We start from the raw sequence: 19,579 nt of genomic DNA on the forward strand, positions 1-19,579 counted from the left end.
TGTCACACTTAAATGTTTCAGATCATCAAACAAATTTTAATATTACACGAAGATAATCCAAAGTAAACACACAATGCAGTTTAAGTGATCATTTTACTTATTAAGGGGAAAAAGCTATCCGAACATTCATGGCACTATGTGACAAAGTAATTGCCCCCCCCCCCCCCCCTTGTTAAATCATGAATTTACTGTGGTTAATCACATTTTTGGAAAGATTAGTTCAATTTCCCTAGCCACACCCAGGCCTGATTACTGTCAGACCTGTTGAATCAAGAAATCACTTAAATAGAACCTGTCTGACAAAGTGAAGTAGGCCAAAAGATCTCAAAAAGCAAGACCTCATGCCGCGATCCAAACTAATTCAGGAACAGATCAGAAACAAAGCAATTGACATCTATCAGTCTGGAAAGGGTTACAAAGCCATTTCTAAAGCTTTGGGACTCCAGCGAACCATGGTGAGAGCCATAATCCACAAATGGAGAAAATTTGGAACAGTGGTGAACCTTCCCAGGAGTGGCCGGCCAACCAAAATTACCCCAAGAGCGCAGCTACGACTCATCCAAGAGGTCACTAAAGAACCCACAACAACATCTAAAGAACCGCAGGCCTCACTTGCCTCAGTTAAGGTCAGTGTTCATGACTCAACCATAAGAAAGAGACTAGGCAAAAATGGCATCCATGGCAGAGTTCCAAGGCGAAAACCACTGCTGACCAAAAAGAACAAAGGCTCGTCTCACTTTTGGCAAAAAGCATCTGGATGATCCCCAAGACGTTGGGGAAAATATTCTGTGGACTGATGAGACAAATTTTACTTTTTGGAAGGTGTGCGTCCCGTTACATCTGGCGTAAAAGTAACGCAGCATTTCAGAAAAAGAGCATCAAACCAACAGTCAAATATGGTGGTGGTAGTGTGATGGTCTGTGGCTGCTTTAGGACCTGGACGACTTGCTGTGATTGATTGGAACCATGAATTCTGCTCTCTACAAAAAAATCCTGAACGAGAATGTCCGGCCATCAGTTCATGACCTCAAGCTGAAGCACACTTGGGTTCTGTAGCAGGACAACAATCCAAAACACACCAGCAAGTCCACCTCCTGAATGGCTTAAAAAAAACAAAATACGGTTTTGGAGTGGCCTAGTCAAAATCTGGACTTGAATCCGATTGAGATGTTGTGGCGTGACCTTAAGGCGGTTCATGCTCAAAAACACTCCAATGTGGCTGAATTAAAACAATTCTGCAAAGAAGAGTGGGCCAAAATTCCTCCACAGCGATGTAAAAGATTCATTGCCAGTTATCGCAAACGCTTGATTGCAGTTGTTGCTGCTGAGGGTGGCACAACCAGTTATTAGGTTTAGGGGGCAATTACTTTTTCACATAGGACCATGAAGGTTCGGATAGCTTTTTCCCCTAAATAAATAAAATCTAGGTTAGAGAGAATGCCAGCCCTCTCTCGCTCGCCCTCCCCGCTCTCTCGCTCGCCCTCCCCGCTCTCTCGCTCGCCCTCCCCGCTCTCTCGCTCGCCCTCCCCCGCTCTCTCGCTCGCCCTCCCCCGCTCTCTCGCTCGCCCTCCCCCGCTCTCTCGCTCGCCCTCCCCCGCTCTCTCGCTCGCCCTCCCCCGCTCTCTCGCTCGCCCTCCCCCGCTCTCTCGCTCGCCCTCCCCCGCTCTCTCGCTCGCCCTCCCCCGCTCTCTCGCTCGCCCTCCCCCGCTCTCTCGCTCGCGCTCCCCCGCTCTTAGAGAATGCCAGCCCTCTCTCGCCTTCCCCCCTCGTCTTCCCTGCTCGCCCTCCCCGCTTGCTTGCCCGGACCGCTCGCTCTTAGAGAGAATGCCAGCCCTCTCTCTCTCGCTCGCCTCGCTCGCGCTTGCCCTCCTCGCTCGCCCGGACCGCTCGCTTTCCCTTCTCCTCCAGCCCCTAGTGGCCTCATTAGCTCAGACTCTGCCAGGGAACCAAGAGGAAACTACCTCTCTGGTTTTAAACCCTCCTGTGCCCACTCATTCCTTTTCTCTCTTTTTTTCTGTCTCTCCATTTCTGGAAAACAAACCAGAATCTTTTGATCCCGGAGACTGGAACTCAGAAGTTCCTGAAAGAGGATCCATTTTGAGAACAAAAGGGATTAAATGGTGCGTTTACTGCTTGTGGTGTGTCACGGTGAGGTTTGGCTGGAGATAATGTGGTGGATTGGCGGTGTTGAATGAATGGGAGAATAATGGCATCCGGTTCGGTCCCATTTGTGTGGCTCCTGGCTGCATTTCACAGCTAGCTCCAAGGCTACTCTATTGCTCAAGATGTTGACTACAAGCACTTAATCCTTTTTGGTGCACCGTGTCTTTCTTTTTCTTCATACATGCCGTCTCTGTGTCTCTCCCTTTGCCACTGTCAACCCCTCCCCCATTCTCCCTGTCACCCTGGCTAACTTTTGGCTGCCTGCTAGTAGCATCCTCATCAGCAGCAGCCTGATCTCCCGGTAGTTGTTTCCCCGGCAAGGCTAGCATCACGGTCGCCTTGTCTTATTCTGAGTAGTATTCTGAGTGCTCTATGATAGGAAGCTGAGCTGCTTTATGAAGCGTTTTTGTTGATGCAGATGTGTGTGTGTGTGCGTGCTCTCACAGCACTGCATCTTTGGTGCCAGGGAGCAGCAGCAGAACCAAAGAATAGAAGCCCTATTGTTTTTATTTCTGTCGCCGCTATTCATTCAGCGAGCACCATCGTACCCACTGCCCTCCTAATTGGGACTAGAATGGAAGCAGCTAGACATTACTGACGGTTGAACACAGAGACGGAATAGAATTGTTCCCTTTTTTTCCCTTGTTGCCTTAGCTTGGTTTTGTCCCCTGTTTCTCTCACACACAGGCACACACCTTTTTCCCCGAAGCAGGAAGATTTCTCACTAATCTATTGGAATGCCTACCAGAAATAAGGTTGTACAGAGTTGTAAGGAAAAGAGTGGGCAAGGTTGAGTAGACCTAAGAGACGTGACACACACATTACGCAGCCAGCCAGCCTCAATTTCTTGGCATCGTATCAAGTAAGCAGTTGCAATGCTTTGCAGCGAACAGTAGCAGAAACATTGAATTAAATGGAGGATGGCGATGGCTGCCGCATCTCCCTGCTCTGCGTAGCGCCTCACAGCATGGTGTTGCAGCAGCACCACCTCTCTTCAGGTATTTTTCCACTCTACCCCTGACCCCCTTCTTTACAGCTGCCATCAGCTCTTATCTCTTCTTTCTCTACTCCAGGGTTATTTTGTTTTGCTCGTGGAGTTGTAGTATCCGTGACGGACAGTGACGAAAGGAAAAAAATAGGGCTGAACTGCACGCTTTTCTGTGTAGTAAATGATTGATTTATCATGCAACCTTTTTTTATGCCCCTTCAGAGAAAATGTGCGAGAGAGGGGGGGGGGGAGCAAATAAATGAAAGGGAGAAAGCAGAGGGCAGAGCGAGACGTTCTTGCTGCAGGCAGCAGCCTCTCAGCTATTGGCTGAGTTTCATTTCTGCCTGATAAAATGGCGTTCCTTGCTGCTCGGCGGGCTTGAAGACAGACAGAGAGTGAGCGAGAGGGGGAGCGACGCTTGTGTGCGTCAACCGCTGGTGCTGTCGTCCTACTCTCCTCACATATATACAAACACCTAGCAGCCTTCCAGGTACATGGATTGACATTGTGGGTGTTGGCGTCAGTGAAACAATGAGCTTTTGTATGTTAGGTTAGCGGTTAGCTATCTCTCCGATTTGACAAAGGCAGGCAGGCGTACGGCACCAAAACAATGGCGTTGAAACGGTGCCAAACCTACCAAAGCAAAATCCTGCCAAAGACACTGAATCTCTCACACACCCACACAGGGCTCTTTGTTGGAATGACTCCTAAAATATGCACGTCATGCTAAACCTCATTGTTTGTTGTGGGCGCTGTCCACTGACATTAGATGTTGTGTACTGACTTTGATGTGTTTGTTCTCGAAGACCAAGAGGAAGAGATGGTGGCTGTGGTTCAGTTGTGGGTTTAAGATGTTACTTACCGGGACTATTTAAATCAAGGGAGAGTTATGATCAATGTGGTATGGAGATATGTATTCCTAAGTGAACAAAGCCATAGAAAAATTGTCCCAAATAGCACCCTATTCCCTTTTATAGTGCACTACTTTTGAACAGAGCATGCAGGTTGCTTACATAAGGATCCATGGTGTGCTTACATAAGGATTACTCAGCCTAATGCACTCTTTTGTTAGATGGCTGGTCTGTCACTGTGCTTTGTGGAATGTGTCTTGGACGTGCAGCTCAGCTTGACCCTAGATGCCCCAGATGTTATTTTCTATTTGTGCAGTTTTGAAGGGGGGGGGGGGGGTGGAACGGAGCCTATCGGCCGGGCGGTGCGAGAGGCGGAGCCTATCGGCCGGGCGGTGCGAGAGGCGGAGCCTATCGGCCGGGCGGTGCGAGAGGCGGAGCCTATCGGCCGGGCGGTGCGAGAGGCGGAGCCTATCGGCCGGGCGGTGCGAGAGGCGGAGCCTATCGGCCGGGCGGTGCGAGAGGCGGAGCCTATCGGCCGGGCGGTGCGAGAGGCGGAGCCTATCGGCCGGGCGGTGCGAGAGGCGGAGCCTATCGGCCGGGCGGTGCGAGAGGCGGAGCCTATCGGCCGGGCGGTGCGAGAGGCGGAGCCTATCGGCCGGGCGGTGCGAGAGGCGGAGCCTATCGGCCGGGCGGTGCGAGAGGCGGAGCCTATCGGCCGGGCGGTGCGAGAGGCGGAGCCTATCGGCCGGGCGGTGCGAGAGGCGGAGCCTATCGGCCGGGCGGTGCGAGAGGCGGAGCCTATCGGCCGGGCGGTGCGAGAGGCGGAGCCTATCGGCCGGGCGGTGCGAGAGGCGGAGCCTATCGGCCGGGCGGTGCGAGAGGCGGAGCCTATCGGCCGGGCGGTGCGAGAGGCGGAGCCTATCGGCCGGGCGGTGCGAGAGGCGGAGCCTATCGGCCGGGCGGTGCGAGAGGCGGAGCCTATCGGCCGGGCGGTGCGAGAGGCGGAGCCTATCGGCCGGGCGGTGCGAGAGGCGGAGCCTATCGGCCGGGCGGTGCGAGAGGCGGAGCCTATCGGCCGGGCGGTGCGCTTGTTTTTTTCTCTCAAAATGTAGTAGGAGAAACTTAAGTCTTTTTCAACATTGTTGAAGTTAGGATTTGAGATGGGAATTTTGTGGTACCTCTGGTTACACTTTCTAGGAAGTGTAGAGCTGATTACAGACTCTGTGTGTGTGTGTGTGTGTGCCTTTCTACACGCACTGACGACCCTGTGTGATAAGGCATTCTGAGAAGAGGAGATAAGTATGTTGAGGGGAAAATTGCGTGTGGAGGGACTCGGAGGCGTGTTGCGCTGTATCTTAAGCCTAACCACATATCTGTCAGTCAGTGTGTCTCAAACAGAAGCTAGTCCCCCAGCACTATTTGACCGGATAGTTTTGACCATAGCTTTATCTGTGATGGATAAACTCCAGGCAATCATGCAAATCACCGAACGGTCTGATAGAATCCAGTGGACTCCAATAGCGAGCTAATAGAAGGTAAGAATCTCTATTTGAAACGAGGTGATGACCAAATACAGCCCACCCGACTTTCACACGTTACTAAATAAATTCAGTGAAGCGTCTAAGCAGGGAAGCCGGAGGCTATACGTTTTCTAAATGTCTAAGATGACATTGTAAATTCTTTTTTTCATAGATAATATAGCTAGCAATGGGATAACATTATTTTTGATATGACAATTGATGAGCTAATTGGATTTGTGAATTACAAAAACAAATAGATTATAAGAATACAGCCTTCAACAATGTGCAGTTTTATAACGTAAGCAAAGTTGAGGTCAGTCTCATTTCTATTCAGTCTGAATTTACTCGGCTTGAAATGCAATTGGCCCCGACCCCGCGCTAAAGTAATGAAGACGAGTGGGAACAGCAGTGTTCTGAGGTCCTCTCTGTAGATAAGACCAGTTTAGTGGTTGGCTTTGCATGGTGGTCGGTGGATCAATACCTCCTCTCTTCTCTCCAACAGCATTAATAAGTCCATTGATTAGCTGCCTCTCATTGATTCATTACAGCCACATGGCATGAAGTGAGCCTATTATTAGTTGTTACCGGGACTTGTTTTTCTCATCGGCGTTAAGGAGAGTATTGTGTGTCTGTAGGCTGAGGCTATGTTGCACAGTGTGGGCTAGACTTACCTTGTTTTTCTCCTGCTTTTGGTCTGAGGAAATATATTAAAATAAGCATTTGAAAGATACAATTGAAGAAAGCGGAGTATTAATGTGTGTACTCTGCAGTCTCCACAGTGTCGCTACGTCTAGTGCTTTGAGGGGACCTGCTGGAGCGTAGGGAGTGATGGATGATGAGGGAGCCATTTTGGTTTCATTCCAATAAGTGAGCAGCTTTCCACTTGGGCTTCCCTTCACAGCCACAGCTAGGGGAGACTGATGGGCCTCTCAGTTCAGGGGGAGAGGGCGAGAGCAGGTGGGAGGAAAGGGAGGGTTCCATTTCACCCACTCACATAGAGGGAGAGTAGGAAGGAGGGTTAGGGGGAGTGAAAGTAGGAGAGGGAGGACTCCTATCGCCCCTCAGCCACTCCACATCTGACTGCCCCAAAGCAGGAATATATGGATTTTCCATAGCTAATAGGATATGGGGCACGGTCTGCTGTACATTCTGATTATGGCAGGCATCTGACTGGAGAACAGATCAGGAGAGCGTGACCATCGCTTTCCTCTGACTGCTGCCATGTCGGATGGTAACAGTTTAACCAACCAAGGGGAGACAGTACAATGACTTCCTCTAGGAGCTGAGGGAGTTTATTACATGGTGTTCTGTCCCTCTCTTTCTCAAATGTTTAAATACATCTTTCTCTTTTTCTCCTCCAGACCTGCCCTTCCAGAGTGGTCCTGGTGCTCAGTATGAGAATCCCCACTGGGGAGCCTTACCACCAGCCACCGACCGCAGCAGCACCACCAGTAGTAGCTGGGATCAAGTAATCATTGACGGGAGCGACACCGAGGCCTGGCCCTCCATCAGTCGCAGCAGCGACAGCCGACCAGCGAATCCTTCAGAATGTGCCACAGCCGCTGACTGTACGAACCCAGAGACCAGCAGCAACATGAGCATGGCCGCGGGGGCTACTAGCCAGCAGGCCCACTACGCCTCTCTCAAAACTAACGTAGCTAGCATGATGCAGCCTGGCGGTGGCCAGGGAGTTGGAGCCATCGGCAGCAGGGGCTGGGGCTCCGGATCAGGCCCCATCACCATGGGCCCCACTGAGGGAGCCAAACCCGACGGCCTAGGGCCCAACATGGGCCGGAGTGGAGGAGCACCCGGCTGGAACTCCCAGCCCAGCTTTAGCCTGAACCTGAACCCCAACGCCAACCCCTCGGCCTGGCCCGTGCTGGGGCAAGAGGGGGCTGGAGGTGGCCCCAACCCTGCCTCACTACCTTCCAACGGCAGCCTGGGCAACGGTAGCCTGGGAGGGGACGAGAACAACAGCAGCACCTGGGGAGGCATGATGAGCCCTGACACCCCGTCCTCCAATAAGAATGTGTCTTTCAGCAGCATGGAACATCCCAACCTTAACACTGACGGACAAAACAGCCACCACACTAAGCAGCCACTCAGCCCCATCCACGGCCTGCCTGGCTGGGGAGGCCAGTCTCCTACAGAGTCCTCCCAGCTCAACGGAGACGCAGGGAGCTCCGTCTGGGGCAACGGAGACACCAAGACATCCGCTGACTCCTCCTCCAAGAACGCAGGCTGGGACTCAGCACCCTCCGGAGGCATGTCCGGCTGGGGCCACTCTGGCAGCGGAGGAGACGGGAGTGGCGGTGGAGAAGGAGGCTGGGGAGGAGACTGGGGGAAGCCCTCCAGCGGTGGAGGCGAGGCCAAAGGAGGCTGGGATGCCTCAGATGGCCAACCCCAGGACCAGCAGGTAAGCTCCTGGGGCCAGCCAACCCCGGCCCCGACTAGTGAGGGTAGCGGAAGCGGGGGCAGCGAGGGGCGCTCCCACCGCAGAGACGGGACCGGCAGCGAGGACGGAGGCCCCCCTCCCCTGCCTCGCCAAGACCTGGACCCCCGGGTGCTCTGCAACACAGGCTGGGGCCAGACGCCTGTCCGCCAGCACACCTCCTGGGAGATGGAGGAGCAGCGCGCCGCCAACGAGAGGAAAACCAGCGAGATAAGGGGAGGCGCTGGAGGGGACACTTGGAAGGGCTCCAACAGCCCCTCTTCCGGATCCCCACCGGACCCCCGGAACGGGGGAGCCAACCCCAACCTGGGACCATCTCAGAGGCCAGGCTCAGGGGACTCCGGAGGCAAGAGCGAGGGCCCCTCAGGCTGGGGAGGCCCTCCACCCTCAGACTGGGGGGAGCAGCCTGTCAACAAGGCCCCCAACGGTTCCGTCAGTGGCTGGGGGGAGCCCATGGCCCAAGGCCACAACACCACAAACAATGGCCCCAAGAGTGGAGTTCAATCCTGGGGTGTCCCTGAGGGGAAGTCCTCCCCTACCTGGGACGACGGGCCAACCAAGACCCAGCAGAACCAGTCCCAGAGCTGGGGAGAGGGTCCCAAGTCCTCCCACGGCTGGGGCTCCGGCCACGGAAGTGGCAGCCATGGCTCCAACGGCTCCAATGGAGGAGAGTGGAGAGAACCGGCCGAGGTGAAGAAGAATGGCTTCTCCAGCCACATGTGGGAAGGAGAAGGAGGAAATGGACGAGGAGGAGGGTGGAAGGACAGCCCCAGAGGAGGTGGAGGAAATGGGGGCGGCTGGGCGTCGAAGCCTGCTCCTGCTGTTGGAGGTGGTGGCTGGGGGGAGACCCAGCATCCCAACAGCCCAGCACCAGGATGGGGCTCCAAGCCCCAGGAAAGCCCCAACGGCCCAGCACCAGGATGGGGCTCCAAGCCCCAGGAAAGCCCCAACGGCCCAGCACCAGGATGGGGCTCCAAGCCCCGGGAAAGCCCCAACGGCCCAGCACCAGGATGGGGCTCCAAGCCCCAGGAAAGCCCCAACGGCCCAGCACCAGGATGGGGCTCCAAGCCCCAGGAAAGCCCCAACAGTCCAGCACCAGGATGGGGCTCCAAGCCCCAGGAAAGCCCCAACAGTCCAGCACCAGGATGGGGCTCCAAGCCCCAGGAAAGCCACAACGGCCCAGCACCAGGATGGGGCTCCAAGCCCCAGGAAAGCCCCAACGGAAATAGTGGTGGTGTTGGAACGGGAGGCGGCAGCATGGGGTCCTGGGGCGGCCCTGCATCTGTAAGGCAGAGTTCCAACCCCGGCTGGGGCCCAGGGAGCTCCGGAGCCAAACCCGACCCAGCGATGGAGCCCACCGGCTGGGAGGAACCCTCTCCTCCCTCCATCCGCCGCAAGATGGAGATCGATGACGGCACGTCCACCTGGGGAGACCCTAGCGCCTACAACAAGACCGTGAATATGTGGGACCGCAACAACCCCACTGGAGGTAATGGTAACCAAGGCAACAACCCCACCCAGCCGCCGACCAGCAAGAGCAATGGAGGCATGGCCGTCAACAACAGCCACAAGCACTCCTCTGTCCCCCCTAGCAACAACAATCACCACCACATGAACCACCACCACCCGCACCACGGACCACCCCCGCCACACAGCCAGCACCACGGCAACAACAATGGATCCCCCAACACCGCCGCCCCGCACCAGGGCGGAGGACCCCAGGGCAGGCCACCTATGGCCAACCCAGGTAAGAAACTGACCCCACTCACTGTCTGAAATGTCTGTTAAATTGGTTATTATGCACCGCTGTAATGTATTGTGGTATTAGCCCTGTGATTAACCTATACTGGAAAGACTACAAGTGAGAGACTTATGTCTTGTGTCTGAGGAAATATCCAACGTTCAAGTATATATATTTTGTCATTTAAATTCCATTTTGTTTGGGTTTTTCTGTGAGCTCAATGTGCACATTGCACAGTTTCTTTAGATATGAAACAGATGAAGCCCGAACTGTGCGATGTGGTAAGGAGTTTGGTAATTACCTACAATGATCATAATCCATTACGTGCCTACTTGTCCGGTCTGTTTCTCTTACGCCTGCTACATAAGAGACAGAAGAATGTGTGATCAAGAGGGATAGAGAACAGTTGCATAGCAAGGTCTCTCTACCTGAAAATGCATGATCTAAGTGATTGATAGCTGCTATTCAGCAGTCATAAAAGTATGCCTTATTTACTTTGAAGAACTACTAAAATAGTGGGCTTGTCAGACAATATAGATAGCAGCTCTATAGAGATGAGATGATGCCTTGGAATTAAATAATTGTCATCAAATAAAACCCATTTAATTAACACAAGTGAAATATTTGTGAATGAAGGTTGATAAGCAGTAATGGGCAGTCACTGCCATCATGGGACTTTTATTAATTGTTTTATTCTATGTTGCAGCATTTAACCCACATAATGCATAGTGCATTTAATGTTAAATTATTGGAATTGAAAATGTGTATAACCGAAACCGAACCGACCTTAAAAAGCACTAATCGCTCAGCATTATTGAACATGCACCGTGCCAGGGCTTTTCAAGGCACCCCACTGCAAAGACAAAAGCTTCAGTGAAAGCTGACTGGCAGGAAGGCACTGTTCTCGCTGAAAGGTTATGGATGAGAGTGAGACCAGTGCCCCCTGCTGTTTATCTCTGTGTACAACCCCAGTAACCAGGCTTGGCACACACTGCTCTAGTCTGCCTGCTCACAGTGCTCCTCGGTGGACTCAGCCAGCTCAGACAAGAGGGTCTGGGAGCTGGGCCAGGAGTTAAACAGTCACGGCTGCCGTCCTCCTCCTTCTCTGCCTCCTCTGTACTCACTCTCTCCCTCCTTCCCTGCCTCCTTTCCTACCTCTCTCCCTCCCTCCTGGCCGGACTCTTCTGTCGGAGCCTGAAAGCCCTCTGACTATATATAGCAGCATCATGGCACCGCATCAACCTATGCTTACGTCCAAAATAGCACCCTATTCCCTATATAGTGCACTACTTTTGGCCAGAGCCCAAAGGGCCTTGGTCAAAATTAATGCACTATATAGGGAATAGGGTGCCATTTGGTACATAGCCATACTGCCCCTGATTAACATGTAACAACTTGGCTCACTGTTTTACAAGGAGGAAAAGCCTGAGGATTGAGAATAGAACGGGGTGTAGTGCAAGTGAATGAATGGAAGCTAGCACACACTGTTCCTCAGTTTTATGGTTACATTTTCATCAGTAATGGAACCAGTTGGCTGGCAGTAAAACTAGACTGCCAGACTGTAACTACTAACAATATGTCTGTTGATCACTCTTTGCTGGTCTTGTAAGTGAATATACTTGCAATAAAGTGACGCACACATCACTTTAAAGCATACATTTATAAATATGTCCTTCCCTCCTCTCCCAGGCTGGGGGGAGCTGCCCAGTGTCCAGCAGCCCAAGCCAGAGCCGGCATGGGGGGAACCCGCTGGCCCCTCTCCTGCAGTGGACAACGGCACCTCTGCCTGGGGCAAACCCCCTGGTGTTCCTGGAGGCTGGGGCGATGGGGGGCACGAGCCCAATGGACCCTACAGAAGGGGAAACAACGGACCCTCTGGACCTGCACCCTGCAAGCCAGGTTAGGACCACACGCCGTTGGTGTACAAACATGGTTAACACTCACTTCAAATAAATTAAAAAATACTCTGTGTTTGTATGCACCTGAAAGTTCTGTTTAAATATTTGCTTTTCTAGATGTCTTGAGGAACATGGTGTCACTGGCGGTTTCCCTTGTACTATTTCTGCTATTGCATGAATTTTTATACTAGAAGGCAAGCAAGAAAAGGAGGGACTTGTGTGACAATACTGGCACCAAGTGGTTGCATTACAATTGCACGCAAAGGGGTTGCCCCTGATCTTTGCAAGCAGTCAAAAGTCAAATCAAAGTGTATTAGTCACATGATACAGTGAAATGCTTGCTTGTCTACGTGCTATGGTTAGACTCAAGACTGCAGTATACTGGTACAGCAGAAACACAAATACTAAGGTTAGCTTGATACTACTGTTAAGGCACTATAGTCAGATTTCTGTGAACCAGCTATATTACAACAAGGCACTTACTAAATCATTTTTACTTGGTATTCATCTCCACGACATTTACCCTGCACTGCTCCTCTTCCAGCCCCCAAATCTATGCAAGACGGCTGGGGAGGCGGGAGGGAGGAGGAGATGGGCATGTCTTCTGGCCAATGGGATGCTGACGCCGGAGACATGTGGAACAGCCCCGCCTCCCAGGAGAGCAGCTCCTCCTGTAACTCGTGGGGCCAGCCGCCCAAGAAGGGCCCGCCCAAGGGCAAGATGGGCAACCAGCCAGACGAAGCCTGGATCATGAACCGTCTCATCAAGCAGCTCACTGACATGGGCTTCCCGGTATGAATGTGATTCATTTTGCAATTTCAGAATTAGACCTGGGTTCAAATACTATTTGATATTTAAACTACTTTTGCGCCAGCCTCCTGGGGGGGGGGGGGTACGAGTACGGTTTTGGGGTTAGTATTTTGTCCATTTAAGCCAGGCAATTTCAGTCGAGCACAGATATGAAGTATTTGAAATGATTTCAAATTGTTTCAGAATCCATGTATTTTAAATGTATGTATCAAGCATGTAGTCAGTGTATTGTATAGTTGAAGTTGTCACTGACTGGGTGTCTCATGTTGTCATTGTGTTACAGAGGGATCCTGCCGAGGAGGCTCTGAAGAGCAACAACATGAACCTGGATCAGGCCATGAGTAGGTTTTCCCTGTGTGTCTGACTGTGTGTGGGCGCACATCTACGTGTGTTTCTGCTTGTTGCTGTGCACGTGTATTCCATATTTATCTGACCTCTCTCCCAAGGCGCTTTGTTGGAGAAGAAGACTGAACTGGACAAGCGGGGCATGGGCATGTCAGACTACAACAACGGGATGAACAAGCCGCTGGGTTGCCGTCCCCAGGCCCTCTCCAAAGACCCCTCCTCGGACCGCAGCCCATTCCTAGACAAGGTACTATATGAATACCACTGGCGTTGTATCAGGAATCGACAGCCGTTGTATCAGGAATCGACAGCCGTTGTATCAGGAATCGACAGCCGTTGTATCAGGAATCGACAGCCGTTGTATCAGGAATCGACAGCCGTTGTGTCTGTACAATAGAAAGACAGCTAGTGAAAGGCATGTCCATTGACGAAGGATTAAACCACAAATGCACGTGCCTATGAAAAATGAATGGTGAAAATACAGGGCATGTCTTGGGCATGTTTCAGTCCCACCTTTTCTTATTACCGCGATTGGGATTCTGAGAAGTTTACAGTGTCCTTTGTAAAGCGTGCCATACACACAAAAAGTGATTGATTTAACTGAAATTATTTTGCTGACTGACTGATCTAGTCTCTCCTCCCTGGTTCCAGGACGGTGGTTTGTCAGATGACGTCCCCCCCTCACCGTTTCTGCCTTCTCCCGTCAGCCTGAAGCTCCCCCTGGTTAACAACCTGCAGCCTGGGCTGCCCCTGGGCTCCCCGGGGCTCAACATGCAGAACTTGAACAACAGACAGGTAAGGGGGGGGTGAAACGCATGCGCTGTGCCTCAGTCTCGTAATGAGGTAGCCCTTCCTGCGATTAGTGTCACCCTCGGCCTGAGAGCGAGTGTCCTATTATGGCTAACGGTTAAGACGTTGTTTCAGGTCCCGTCTGTGACACACACACACACACACACACACACACACACACACACACACACACACACACACACACACACACACACACACACACACACACACACACACACACACACCCATAGGTATACACTAACACTCAAACACACACATGTATACATAACCACAAACACATTTACTGTAGATAAGTATACAGTAACACACATATACACAACCACACACATATGCTTACATGACAATCTCTCTCTCTCACACACACACACTTCATGAACCCATTGCCAGGAGCTGGCAATGGGTTCATTGGGGCCTCAATATGCGACACTAAAGGGAAAACACTTTGAACGTAGTTGAGAATTCCATTCCGCTCTCCACCACTCTCCCAGGGGTCGTTACGTCCGTAACCTTGCCTGCGGAGCCCATTGAAATGGGATAGTTTCTGTATCGTCAACTTTACAGAGAGGCGCTGCCATAGAAATACGAGTCCTTTATAGAACATGAGAGTCCTTGAAAGGCCAACAAAGCACTGTAACTCTGTCATAACAGTATTGAATTGAACAACTTCTTGTCTGACACTGAACATAGTTCTCTTTACATAAGTCTCATTTTCCTTTATTGACATATTGCTGGAGGCATTTAAAGAGCACTATCATTTAATCACAATCACCATTTAATCCAACTGAATGCACCCCAAATGTGCCAGTTTCTCCAATATTGGTCAGTGGTTCAATGCGGTAGACCTTAGGTTTTCAACTATTTTCTTTCAAATGGACCCTGGATGATTTGGGAAGTGGTGGAGAAATAGCTTGTCTTTATTTGTGGTTTCTCTGAGACTGCGTGAGCTAGAGTTGTGTATTGTGAGGGACATCCTATTCATCGGCTGTCTGTAGGGAATGAGTGATTGCCATGTCAACTCTTATTTACATTTAGTAATTTCCTCTCGTGTTTGTGTGGGTGTCTAGATGCAGAGTGGAATGTTGGGCAGTAGTGGAGCAGCACTATCCCGGGCCATGCAGCAGCCGCCTCCTCAGCCGTCAGTGCCGCCTCTCGGCTCCTCCCAGCCTAGTCTACGCGCTCAAGTGCCTCAGTTTCTCACCCCTCAGGTACACACACACTATGCCTCAGCCAAGTTTCTCTCCGTTCACACACAGCACGTTTTCTGTCCCCCAGCCCCAGGCTCTCTTCATGACTCCTTTACTCTGTTGTTTGAAGATATTTTGAGATGTTCTGACCAACTCTCATCTCCTCTCTCTGTCTCCTTGTCCTCCCCTCCAGGTTCAAGCACAGCTCTTGCAGTTTGCCGCAAAAAACATTGGTCTGAACCCTGCACTTTTAACCTCACCAATAAACCCTCAACAAATGACCCTGTTGTACCAACTTCAGCAACTGCAAATGGTGAGTACAAGCCAAAGGCCCCTGTCTGCATTAGAAACAGGGTTCGTACTCACTGAACCAGACAGGATGGGCCTGTCTGCATTAGAAACAGGGTTCGTACTCGCTGAACCAGACAGGATGGGCCTGTGTGTTAGAAACAGGGTTTGTTCTAACTGAACCAGACAGGATGGACCTGTGCGTTAGAAACAGGGTTTGTTCTAACCGAACCAGACAGGATGGGCCTGTCTGCATTAGAAAAAGGGTTTGTACTCACTGAACCAGACAGGATGGGCCTGTGTGTTAGAAACAGGGTTTGTTCTAACTGAACCAGACAGGATGGGCCTGTCTGCAGTACGAACCCTGTTTCTAATAACTGAACCAGACAGGATGGGCTATTCTTATTGTATTTTTTATGGACACCCTCAGGGGTACCCCACAGTCTTTTGGATAAGGTGATGACCCATTCTATTTCTCTTTGTCTCCCTCTGCCTTTCGCTCTCTTGCATTGCCTCTTTCCATCGCTTTCTTTCTCTCTTTGCCTCTCTCTGTTTCTAGGCGTACCAGCGTTTACAAATCCAGCAGCAGATGATGCAAGCTCAGCGCAACGTCTCCGGCCCCATCAGACAACAAGAGCAGCAAGTAATTGGCCCCTGTTTCAACCCCTATACATTCCCATCACAGTGTGTGACCCTCTGGCTCGTTCCTTTTGATTACAATCACTTTTTGATTTTGAACCTAACTTTCCATACGTATTTGCCCATGGTACAAGTGGTCAGAAAGTGAGAAGATGGAGGTGCTCAAAGTTACCCATTTTGCATACCCTACCTACATCCATATCTTCATCACTGGAGAAGATCAACCGTTGAGCGTGATATCATTTAAAAGCTTACAAACTATTTTAGAATTTCAAAAGACAATGTAAAACTTTTTTTTTTTAAATACATCCTTTAATGTCGTTTATCTAAAACTGCATAACCTCGATTTATTATATATATATTTATATATAGCGTTTTTGTTTTTGCATTTCGGCATATGTTGTAGCTTGGACCCGATTTGACGTCATCTGAGGTTTTTTGTTGTGCTCACAATCGATTGAGACGGCATGCTCTTGATATCAAGGTGTGTCATTTCAATCATAGAAACAGAATGGACATATCCCTTATCCCTTACAAATCCGGTGAAATTTAGCTGGTACGTCATTGACATTTGAATTGAAATGTTTACTTCCAATTGCTACGACAAAGATGGCTGCTGGTCCACCCACCGTTGAATGTCAACATAAATGTCTGTTTTATTATTTGTTTTATCTCTATGTTTCCTATGGAAGACTTAAAGTATGATGTAAAACAACTGATATTAGCGTTCAAGTCAACATTCTGGTGTGTGGACCTGCTACCATTTTGAAAGTTGACATTTTAAAATGTATTCCCATTTCAGAACATCCACCCTGTGTTGAAGAACATGGTGTCTCAACCAATTGCAGGCACAACTCAAACACCAAAGATAATATCAAAATAGGGTCTGAGCTACAACATCTGCGAAAATAATCAGCGGTCACATTTTTTGATCATTGACCAAGAATCTATAATACCTGTAGATATGTGCTATAAATTGTATTGTTTACGATGAGTGTTGAAATAGACCGGATATGCTTACTTAAAGTTGCGTGTGAGTCAGGGGAAATGTGTTTGTCAAAAGCACCTCCAGTTGCTCAAACTTGCTATTTCTCTAGAATGTATGGAGAAGTGGTTACAGAAGTTGGTTGCTTGTGTGGTTGGATCCTTTTTTTCTTGCAAATTGGGAACTTCTGTAAAATAATTTGTGTTAAGACACTAAAGCAGGGATTCCCAAACGCTTTTGGCACGCGACCCCATTTTGATATCTGAAAGTTCTCGCGACCCCAACCATGTGATTAACAGCTCATGTTTACTTTTTTAAATTGGGGCTATGGCAGTCAATTGCAAAACATTCTGACAGTATTTCTGATTTGTATTCTCAACTCACCATCACATACTTTTAATGTGGGGCTGTGAGAGTCAATTACAAATTAGTCTGACATAAGATAAATTATGTCACCACCACTAATGACATGGGTGTGCTTGATGCATGCCGTGTCTGAGCTTCTCAAAGTCAAGAGGCGTGGTCGACAGTGCGCACCTCATCTCTCCGGTCACATCCAACCTGGATTGATATTTGTTTTTAATGCAGACAAACGCACTGAATCGGCGTACTATGAGTTTTTATTCTTGGAGGGAGACGGCACAGTATTCCTTTTGAGTCAGGAACCGAAACTCCTCAATAGTGACCCGTGAATGTGTTGTCTGCACATATGGTCACATCGACTGCATGGCCAGGCACGACTCCAACACCATCATTAAGTTTGCAGATGACACAACAGTGGTAGGCCTGATCAACGACGAGACAGCCTATAGGGAGGAAGTCAGAGACCTGGCCGGGTGGTGCCAGAATAACAACCTATCCCTCAACGTAACCAAGACTAAGGAGATTATTGTGGACTACAGGAAAAGGAGGACCGAGCACGCCCCCATTCTCATCAATGGGGCTGTAGTGGAGCAGGTTGAGAGCTTCAGGTTCCTTGGTGTCCACATCAACAACAAACTAGAATGGTCCAAACTAGAGGTCGACCGATTAATCGGAATGGCAGATTTTAATTAGGGCCGATTTCAAGTTTTCATAACAATCGGAAATCGGTAATTTTGGACGCAGATTATTATTTTTTTTTACACCTTTATTTAACTAGGCAAGTCAGTTAAGAACACATTCTTATTTTCAATTACGGCCTAGGAACGGTGGGTTAACTGCCTTGTTCAGGGGCAGAACGACAGATTTTTACCTTGTCAGCTCAGGGACTCAATCTTGCAACTTTACGGTTAACTAGTCCACCGCTCTAACCACCTGCCTCACGAGGAGCCCACCTGTTATGCGAATGCAGTAAGAAGCCAAGGTAAGTTGCTAGCTAGCATTAAACTTATCTTATAAAAATCAATCAATCATAATCACTAGTTATAACTACACATGGTTGGTAATATTACTAGATTATCTAGCGTGTCCTGCGTTGCATGCAATCGATGCAGTGCGCATTTGCGAAAAAGGACTGTCGTTGCTCCGTGTACCTAACCATAAACATCAATGCCTTTCTTAAAATCAATAGACAGAAGTATATATTTTTAAACCTGCATATTTAGCTAAAATAAATCCAGGTTAGCAGGCAATATTAACCAGGTGAAATTGTGTCACTTCTCTTGCGTTCATTGTCTTTTTTTGTATTTGGTGGTGAGCTAACATAAATATACGTGCTGTTTTCGCTGTAAAACATTAAAAAAATCGGACATGTTGGCTGGATTCACAAGATGTGTACCTTTCATTTGCTGTATTGGACTTGTTAATGTGTGAAAGTTAAATATAAAAAAAAAATATCTTTTGAATTTCGCGCCCTGCACTTGAAGGGGCTGTTGTCATAAGTGTACCGGCGTCGGGCTGCAGCCATAAGAAGTTAAACACATTTACAATGATTTTGAAAGACAAACCTGACCCCATTTTCATAGACCCCAGTTTTGGGAACCGCTGCACTAAAGGCTGTCTTTTCTCACCAGATAAGTGACTGTTGATTGTAGTGCTGATTGTAGGAGTCATGCCACGGTCTGTTGGTCTTGGTCATTGTAACCTTATGCCCTCACTCTTTCTCTCCTTTGTACCCCTCTTTCTCCTGTTCTGTTTCTTTCTCAATCCCCCCCCCACCTCCAGGTTGCACGTACAATCAGTAACATGCAGCAGCAGATCCAACAGCACCAGCGTCAGCTGTACCAGGCCCTGCTGATGAAGCAGCAGCCCCCCGGCTCCCACTCCGGCCTGCACCCCGGCCAAGGCAAATCAGCCCTGGACTCGTTCCCAGGCCACCCCCAGGCACCGGGCCTCTCCGACCTGCACACCAAAGAGCCGCAGTCTTCTCCCAGCTCCTACAGCCCCTACCCCCTCTGTGAGTCCAGCACTCACACTGTCACTCACACGTGCACTCCTTCAGCCCCTACGCTCTCTCTACATCTCTCACAAACAAGCTGTTTGTATAACTAGTAAGCCTTATATACGTCAGTATAAGTCCCTTACTTTATTTATCTGGTTTGTGTTGAGCTCTGTATTCAATGTTAGACTTTTTCTCTCTCTTAGCTGGACTCAATCCAAACATGAATGTAAACTGCATGGAGGTGGGGGGCCTGTCCATGAAGGAGCCTCCCCAGCCCCAGTCCCGTCTGTCCCAGTGGACCCACCCCAACTCCATGGACAGCCTCTCTGGAAACTCCTCCCACATGGAGACCAACCTCAATAAGCACGGTAGGAGGAACACTAGGAACTTTGAAGACTCATTCAATTTAGTTTTTCCCTCGGGGGGGTGCAATAAATAAACATATACACGCTGTCAAACAAGAAATCAATCTATTAGTCATCTCGATAGGAATATTGGGTTTTCTGCTCACTTAGTCGATTTTCTTCTACGATATAGTGACTT

The 19,579-nt window shown here is 49.8% G+C and overlaps 1 protein-coding gene across 2 annotated transcripts in view; it reads left to right on the plus strand.

Annotated features, from left to right (window-relative positions):
• The window catches only part of LOC129839509 (trinucleotide repeat-containing gene 6C protein-like), a 142,653-nt gene that overhangs the window by 107,542 nt on the left and 15,532 nt on the right, over nt 1–19,579 (plus strand). For both annotated transcript variants that reach the window (XM_055907006.1, XM_055907005.1), the window contains exons 5-15: nt 6,884–9,721; nt 11,405–11,614; nt 12,158–12,405; nt 12,707–12,764; nt 12,870–13,015; nt 13,420–13,563; nt 14,643–14,783; nt 14,956–15,075; nt 15,610–15,693; nt 18,820–19,051; nt 19,240–19,404. In XM_055907006.1, coding sequence (XP_055762981.1) covers nt 6,884–9,721; nt 11,405–11,614; nt 12,158–12,405; nt 12,707–12,764; nt 12,870–13,015; nt 13,420–13,563; nt 14,643–14,783; nt 14,956–15,075; nt 15,610–15,693; nt 18,820–19,051; nt 19,240–19,404 — 4,386 coding nt within the window. The remainder of the gene's footprint in view (nt 1–6,883; nt 9,722–11,404; nt 11,615–12,157; nt 12,406–12,706; nt 12,765–12,869; nt 13,016–13,419; nt 13,564–14,642; nt 14,784–14,955; nt 15,076–15,609; nt 15,694–18,819; nt 19,052–19,239; nt 19,405–19,579) is intronic.

Source organism: Salvelinus fontinalis, chromosome 40, assembly GCF_029448725.1.
Source record: "Salvelinus fontinalis isolate EN_2023a chromosome 40, ASM2944872v1, whole genome shotgun sequence".
NCBI classification, from domain to species: Eukaryota; Metazoa; Chordata; class Actinopteri; order Salmoniformes; family Salmonidae; genus Salvelinus; species Salvelinus fontinalis.